Here is an 8202-nt window from a genome sequence, read left to right on the forward strand (position 1 = left end):
CCGGCCCAATCGAAATCAAATAACTATGGTCTGCCATTTGGTGCATGATTATAATATACGTATTTTTAATTTCTCTAAAATTAATAAACACAAACCATCAAGAAACGATATTATATTATTTGGCAAGGGCTTCACATGTTAGCATTATTTATAGCAAGGCCCAAAATATTGATATCGATCAATATATCGGTGTACTCAAAACCGATATATATCGGATATATCCATTATATTAGTGACCATTCCAAACTATTTAAAATATCATAAATATCATATATATCGGACATATAATATCGGAAATATCATAAATATATCGAAAATATATTTGAAATATCGGAGTTATATTAAAAAATGGTCAAAAAGTCAACCGATATATATCGTAAATATCGGATATATCGATTATATCGGCGATATAAAGTTTTATATCGGAAATTCCGATATATATCGGGAAAAAAAAGGATTCTATATTCGGTGGATATATGTCGAAAATATCGATGTCGGTGTACCAAAATACCGATATATATCGGTGATATATTGGATATATCGGCGATATTTTGGTCCATGATTTATAGCACAAGAGATGAACATGAAGCTGACAGATATGATAGAATTTTCGTTTAGGTACACTTCTGTAACAGGGAATAATTGGGCTATAAAGCTAGCAGAGTGTGCTACCTTTGATAGTCCTAAACAGTTTTATTTGTACTGTCCTTAGGAATATTTTACCTATTTTAATATAATGTATGAAGGTTTTATCAAAAAAAAAAAAAAAAAACTTGTTATCTCCATATATGCGCCACATAGAACTATTTTTCCTCATAGTTACTTTCTTGGTGAGAAGTTATTAGAGTTGCCCAATGTAAGTGTGACTTTAAAATTCGGATATAATATTTTATTATGTCTGAATGTAAAAAAAAAACCGACAAAAAATAAAACATTCGGTCCGAACAAAAAAAAAACATATAAGACGGAATAAAAAATTCCGTCCGAAATTCACAACTTAACAACTATCTCCGTAGCAAGTAAAATATTATTCTCATTATCACCTTTGTATTGGGTTATTGTTTTTTGTTCATAAGAATGACAAATTGTTATTTCCCCTCAAAGTGATTTGCATTAGAAATGTTCTTAACATCTTTAAAAAAAAAAAAAAAACCTCCAAAAACACGAGGATGCCAAATGAGCACAAAACATTTAACAATGGCATCAACGTGAATTACACTGCACGCATCAATAAAACATTAAAACCTCTTTAGAGAGAAGTCCTGGGCTGGCAAACCACATGCTCCAAGCCCATACCCGAATTCAAATGGGTCAGATATGGACAAAAATAATTGGGTGCCCTCTTTTTAAGACAAGCCCAAAAACAAAAGATGAATTAAACTGAACAACCTCAAACTTCACAAAAAAAAAAAAAATTAACTGAAAACCTCTGCAAAACTCTTTCATGTCATCATCATCATCATTAACATTCTTCAAAGAAGCACTCAAACCTTGCTCTACTTTCTCCACCACTTCTTCTTCTTGCACAAAATCATTACTTACCCAAGATTCCAACTCACCTCCACTTTCAAGAAAGCCACCAAAATCATCTCTTTTTCAACAACTCCAACGTTTTCAAGACCCACTTTTTCTTCCCCCACAACCAAAACAAGATGAAGATGAAAAGGAGGAAGAGAATAGAAGAGAGCCCATGTCTAGACATTTTCAGTTTGATCCTAAAGGACCCTTTGAACCATTGCTTCTTTCTTCCCCTGGGGTGATTCCTATAGTTCAGGTATTTTTAGAACATACCCAAGTTTTGTTTTTTTTATTGCATTGTATTGTATGTTTAATCATATCATTTTTATGGTAGGTTCCTGCTGCTATTAATTGTCGGCTCCTTGAACATCAAAGGGGGGGAGTTAAATTCTTATATGGACTTTACAAGGACAACCATGGAGGTATACTTGGAGATGACATGTGAGTTCCTATATTTTACTAATTGGTTAATATCATGTACTAATTATCTACTAGTGAATTTCATGTGGTCAATGGTTTGTCGTTCAACCTGGATGCAGACACTTCTTAAATAAAAAATTTACTAGAATATAAATTTTGAAATTTTCACTCCAAAGTGCATTTTTTTTCAACAAATAACTAGCAAAATGTGATTCAATATTCTTGATGCAACTGTGCAACATGCAGGTGTATGCACAAGTTGCATCCAGCTTCCCTGGAAGTTAAAGATTGGCAATGTTAGAGAAATGTAAGGGATAGAAACTGATTGGTAATTTAAATGTAAGGGCTAGAAATCTTTTTCTTCTGCCAGGAAGACCTGCTAGAGAAATTTAATAGGCATAAAGGTTTTTCCACGATAAAATTTTGACAAAATATGACCTTGGAGGTGCACCACATGACATACATAACACCTTGAAGCCGGATTGATACCCTTTTTTTTATAGCACTAGCTCAGTGATGCACAACCATGTAATAGTTTTCATGCTGTGATTGTGGAGATATTATTGTCTATTTTCTTTTTCGACAGTTTCATTTTTAATCATGAATAGGGGACTCGGGAAAACAATTCAAACAATTGCCTTCTTGGCTGCTGTAGTTGGAAATGATGCTGAACACAATGCATTTGAGGGGTTAAAAATGGATCACGTTGGAAAGCAGGGCCCTGTATTGATTGTTTGCCCCTCTTCTGTCATTACCAATTGGGAGAATGAGTTTTCTAAATGGGCAAATTTTAGCGTTGCTATTTATCATGGACCAACTCGTGATCTGATTCTTGAGAAACTTAAATCACATGGAATTGAAATACTTATAACCAGTTTTGATACATTCAGAATTCAAGGTGAAACTCTAGCAGAGGTTGAGTGGGAGATTGTTGTAGTTGATGAGGCTCATCGGCTAAAGAATGAGAAATCAAAACTATATGAAGCCTGTTTAAGAATTAAAACCAGAAAACGCTTTGGTCTTACTGGGACTATTATGCAAAACAAAATTATGGAGTTGTTCAATCTGTTTGATTGGGTTGCACCTGGATCCCTGGGGACAAGGGAGCATTTTCGAGATTTCTATGATGAACCACTAAAGCATGGTCAAAGGTCCAGCGCTCCTGAAAGATTTGTTGAGATTGCTGACCAGCGCAAGAAGCACCTAATAACAGTTCTTCATGGATATCTGTTACGAAGAACAAAGGAGGAGACAATTGGGCATATGATGATGGGAAAGGAAGATAATGTTGTGTTTTGTGCAATGAGCGAGTTGCAAAAGCGTGTATATAAACGGACATTACAGCTACCAGAAATCCAATGTCTCATAAATAAGGACCTCCCTTGTAGTTGTGGTAGTCCTCTAAAACAGGTAGAATGTTGCAGCAAGATTGTACCGAATGGAATCATCTGGAGTTATATTCATCGGGACAATCCTGATGGTTGTCCTTCGTGCCCCTTCTGCCTTGTCCTACCTTGCCTAGTGAAGCTTCAGCAGGTAAATAGCATTGCTTGGTATGGCTTGTTTTAATCGTTCTTATTGTTATGTTGTTTACATTAATGAATTGGTTTTTAGGTAAGCAATCACCTGGAGCTCATTAAGCCTAATCCTAGGGATGACATAGAGAAACAACGAAAGGATGCGGAATTCGCGTCTGCTGTCTTCAGTACTGATATTGATTTGGTTGGAGGCAGTACGCAGAGTGAGAGTTTCATGGGTCTTAGCGATGTTGAACATTGTGGAAAAATGCGAGCATTGGAAAGGTTAATGGTATCTTGGGCTTCACATGGCGATAAAATTCTTCTATTCAGCTATTCTGTTAGGTGAGGTGTGACATCTGGCTTAAATGCACTGTTTTCTCTCCAGCACTGAATTCTTTTCTTAGTTACTGTTCTTTACAGTTTGTTACTATAAATATGTACTGGTACTTATCACCTCTTTTAAAATATCCAATCTAAGTCAATCATTCTTTTAATTTTTGTCAAGTAAACATATGGACCTCTTGTATGATGTGCATTTATATTTTTGTTTCTCCATATCCTTTTGCTTTCAGGGGCATGGAACTTTAGATAAAATAAGTTGGATTATCATTATTTTAAACCTAGGCACTGATTCTGATGTGGAATTGATTGGCAGAAGCTTTAATTAAATGAAACAGTATGGTTCTAGTCCTTCTGATGCCTCCTTCCTTCAGCGAAGACAAAGCTACTTGAGTAGCCTTGTGCATATCAAGTAAATGGCAGCTCATGAAAATGCTATTCAAAGTGAAGTACTTTTTCCTCAAAAGTGTCATCAAATCCTTTTTAGCTCATGTATCCCTTCGTGTATGAGCAGCCACATCAAACAAATCCAGATTAAGCATTTACCACAGTTGAAAGTTGAAAACCAATATAAATGGAACTCTCATGGCCTCATTTATTCTCAAGTCAGTCATTTTTTTTTCATTATTATTTCTAGAAGCTCTGTTATAAATATCTCTTTTAGGTCATAAAGAACCATACGAAAAATCTCTTTTATTTACTTTATAACTACTCTTAATTGCTTAAGTAGAAAGATGTTCATAATGGTTGATCTCTTGGCATAAAACTGGTCCTCTGTTACGTAAAACAGTAGTCCTTTATGTTAGAGTAGTAAATGCTTACTGTAGGCATGGCCTAGTGATATTAACTTAGTCATTGTTGATTGACTTCACCAAAGAATTGACCTCTCCTCAATGCAAGGGGAATTATTTTTTTAACAGTAAAGAGTAGCGTAGGTCCTACCAACTTATTTATGTATCTAACGGCAAAGTAGATACTAACATAAGTCCTTTTCAGTGAGGAATTGGAAGAGTATGGCTCAATTGATGTTTGTTCATTCCTTCGTGTGATTCTGGTTCTGTTTGCAGGATGCTGGACATACTGGAAAAGTTCCTAATACGTAAAGGTTATTGCTTCTCCAGACTAGATGGGTCAACCCCTACAAGCTCTCGGCAGTGCCTTGTTGATGAGTTCAACTCAAGCCCAAGCAAGCAGGTAAAGATTAAGTGTATTGGTCAAGTGAACATAAAATTGAAAATTCATGGACTAATAAATATCTCCTGTCCTAGGTTTTTCTTATATCTACTCGAGCTGGTGGACTGGGTTTAAATCTCATCAGTGCTAATAGAGTTGTAATATTTGATCCAAATTGGAATCCTGCTCAAGACTTACAAGCCCAGGATAGGTCGTTTCGCTATGGGCAAAGACGACATGTTGTGGTTTTTCGCATGCTCGCTGCTGGTTCCCTTGAGGAACTTGTGTATACACGCCAGGTATATAAACAGCAGCTATCGAATATTGCTGTATCAGGAAAGATGGAAAAAAGATATTTTGAAGGCGTCCAGGTACTCTCTCATTTTCTGTGTGCAGTATCTCTTCATTGTGTATATAGGAATGCGCGCACACAGACACACTCACAGACTAATATAAAATGAAACAACTTTCCCTTGACATTCCTTGAGCAGAATTGTCACTTGACAGCTTCTTTTCAGGATTGCAAGGAGTACCAAGGTGAGCTTTTTGGAATAAGCAATCTATTTCGTGATCTCTCCGATAAACTTTTTACTGGTGAGATAGTTGAGAAAGGAGAAGACTATAGGCATCAAGGTGAGAGAAAAGATGGTTCATCTGAAGTTGGAAAAGATATTGTTCCTTTTGATGAAGCAAATGAAGCATTCTTGCCAGGAGCAGTAGCCAGTAAATCTATTGACTCGGAGATTGCATTTTCCAATAAATCATCACTGGAAGACTTGGGTATGATTTTTTACTATGTTGTTTTGCCACTGTGTTGCATGGGTACGGGACGAGTGTCTGGTTTGGACACGGGTACGACGATTTGGACACAGCGAGATTTGAGAATTAGGGTACTGTTTTGCTTGTGTCCGGGTGTCCGTATCCGTGTCCGCATGACACGGGTACGCGATACAGAGGAAATTAGGGCGTACCCATGCAACAGAGTTTTGCCATCTTATTGTTAATGTTGTTTATGAACATATAAGATGATAAGACAATATCTATGTATCAGTTTCCTTTTGTAACAAAAGTACAAAACTCCAAATCTCCAACAGTTAGGTTTTAGTTTTACTGTCTGACTGACTGGCATAGGTACAAATTGTCACACAGATGGGCCTTATTTTGATAATCTATCCCTGTCAATGAGTGTCGGCTTGCATTTAGAGCATGATGTATCTCTGTAACGACACTTTTGGTTAGCTTTTTTAAAGTTCCAATTAGTTGAATGGATAAAGTTTTTGATGTTCGGACTAGTTAAGAGTGTGTTTGTGAGATGAATGGTCCAAAAACAAAGATGAGTTAGATACGTACTTTCTGGGGCTGGGGTTTAGGGCTTCGGGTTTTGTGTAACAAAGGCAGACCTCATCGTTGGAAATTTGGTATATTATACAGGTATTAGAATTTAGAAGTGATGGATAAAATATAAATTTCTAATACTTTCGTTTCTGCATGTGTTCCCAAACTTGGGCGTCTTACTGTCCGGAATGGAAAGTACAGATGGAGTGCTCTTGTTTCTTGTTGGATACTATAAATTCAGTGCAAGTAGTGTATGTTGAATTGTCCTGGTAATGCTATATATGAGTTATAGATGATCACCAAGTTTTCCACTTTTCTAAGATTTGGTATTGTGAATTTCTCAAAATTACATGGCATCAGCTAGGGCGAATTAGAAGGATTAATCCATTGAGATGAAGGTGGACGTTTTTGTTTTCTCATCGCATTTTAATGTTATACCTAGAAGAATTTGGAAAAAAACATAGAGGAAGGATCTTCTGTTGATGTGTAGAGACCAAAAATTTGTGGAGGAAATAACATTAAAATTTGTGACGGGAAACATGTTATGTTCGAAACCTGACCAATGTTTAGGTTTTGCCTTTGATTGTGGAGCTTTAACAGTGAGTTTTTACATGCAGGCATTGTATATGCTCATCGCAATGAAGATATTGTCAACCTTGGACCTAGACTTACTGAGAAGAAAGATGAGAATGATTTTAGAGATGAACACAAGTCGCATCAGGTTGGTCCGACCTCAAGAAAAAGACGTGCAGATGGGACCCATACTGTTGGTGAAACAGACACTTCTTTATTGGAACGGAGGAAGAAGGAACAATTTCTTTTACTCGCACAGTTTAAGGGTATGGGGGTGATTGAGTTCAGCAAGTGGCTGCTATCTTCATCACCATCGGATCGAGAAAAGTTACTTCGAGAGTATAAGAAGCGGAAGGAGAAAATCCTAAATGGTTGAACGAAGAGAAACTAGTCAACTTGTACCTTTTTTACTTGAAGTGACATAGACATAGACATACATCAACTGTACCATTTCAAGTTACCTGCGTGTTCAGTACTGAAAGTTGAGATCAACCCACGATGAGCATCTGTACAGTAATCAGAATGTGTTAATTGGCATTTCAAGAAGCACTTTGGAGTGCAGAATCGTTTCTCCTGTATCATTGTATGTTCCTAAAGTTTGGTTTAGAGTCCTGTTCTTTGTTGTATCATTCCCAAGATAGTTTTATTTTTCTTTTTCATTTTTTTATTTTTTTTATTGTATTCATTTTCACTCATTCTTGAGTCCGTAAGTCAGTGTGATTACCTTTATCGTAACTCATGTACTATGTGTAATGACGTGCAATTCGTATAAAGTTAGTTTGTGTATAAACTCAAACTACGGTCATATGTTACAGCAAATTCCATCTACGGGTGTCAGTGTTGGACTTGGCCTTAAAAAGGTTAATGGTATAAACTCAACTGTCTAAATATCTTCACGAAGGAAGCTAAACCAGTATTTGTATACTTGAAAAGATGATTTATTTTGGTTTCTTATATTTTTTTTCTTTATTATAGAACTCTGCAGTTGATATTCATTATAGGCATTACTTGCCTCCCCAAATTCAGAGGAATTAGACTTGCCCTCCATATTAACCCACTATCATTGACCGTCATCTTGTTGGATGTCGGTAATTAGATTTTGACACGTGTCATGTACATTTTCTAGTTTATTTTTTGACTTCCCCAATTTGAAAACGGCGGGCCTCATTATATAAGACATCTGGATGCATACAAAAGTTTATAGATCTTTGGTTCTTGGCCCAGCTAGATAGTCTGCTTGTCCTGAATATTACATAACATACTAGATGTTCTGCCAGTAACTGAACCAAAAGGGGGCTAGAGAACAATCTGATTAATAGATCCA

The 8202-nt window shown here is 36.3% G+C and overlaps 1 protein-coding gene across 1 annotated transcript; it reads left to right on the forward strand.

Moving 5' to 3' along the window:
* The first annotated feature begins 1374 nt into the window (after positions 1–1374).
* On the forward strand, positions 1375–7668 carry SWI2 (switch 2). Its single transcript, XM_086583442.1, has 8 exons — positions 1375–1774; positions 1853–1959; positions 2547–3474; positions 3553–3800; positions 4865–4991; positions 5066–5341; positions 5489–5750; positions 6923–7668. Exons 1-8 carry the CDS (start codon positions 1445–1447, stop codon positions 7252–7254), a joined length of 2610 nt encoding a protein of 869 aa, XP_086439568.1. The 5' UTR covers positions 1375–1444; the 3' UTR covers positions 7255–7668.
* Positions 7669–8202: the final 534 nt, after the last annotated feature.

This window comes from Coptis chinensis, chromosome 9 (assembly GCF_015680905.1).
Source record: "Coptis chinensis isolate HL-2020 chromosome 9, ASM1568090v1, whole genome shotgun sequence".
Taxonomy (NCBI): domain Eukaryota; kingdom Viridiplantae; phylum Streptophyta; class Magnoliopsida; order Ranunculales; family Ranunculaceae; genus Coptis; species Coptis chinensis.

What these genes read in the sequence shown, in the direction of transcription:
- SWI2 (XM_086583442.1), top strand. Translation starts at nt 1,445, where the DNA reads ATGTCATCATCATCATCATTAACATTCTTCAAAGAAGCACTCAAACCT. An exon ending in GCCTAGTGAAGCTTCAGCAG is followed by an intron (nt 3,475 to 3,552) that starts GTAAATAGCATT and finishes ATTGGTTTTTAG; the next exon opens with GTAAGCAATCACCTGGAGCT. An exon ending in CTATTCAGCTATTCTGTTAG is followed by an intron (nt 3,801 to 4,864) that starts GTGAGGTGTGAC and finishes TTCTGTTTGCAG; the next exon opens with GATGCTGGACATACTGGAAA.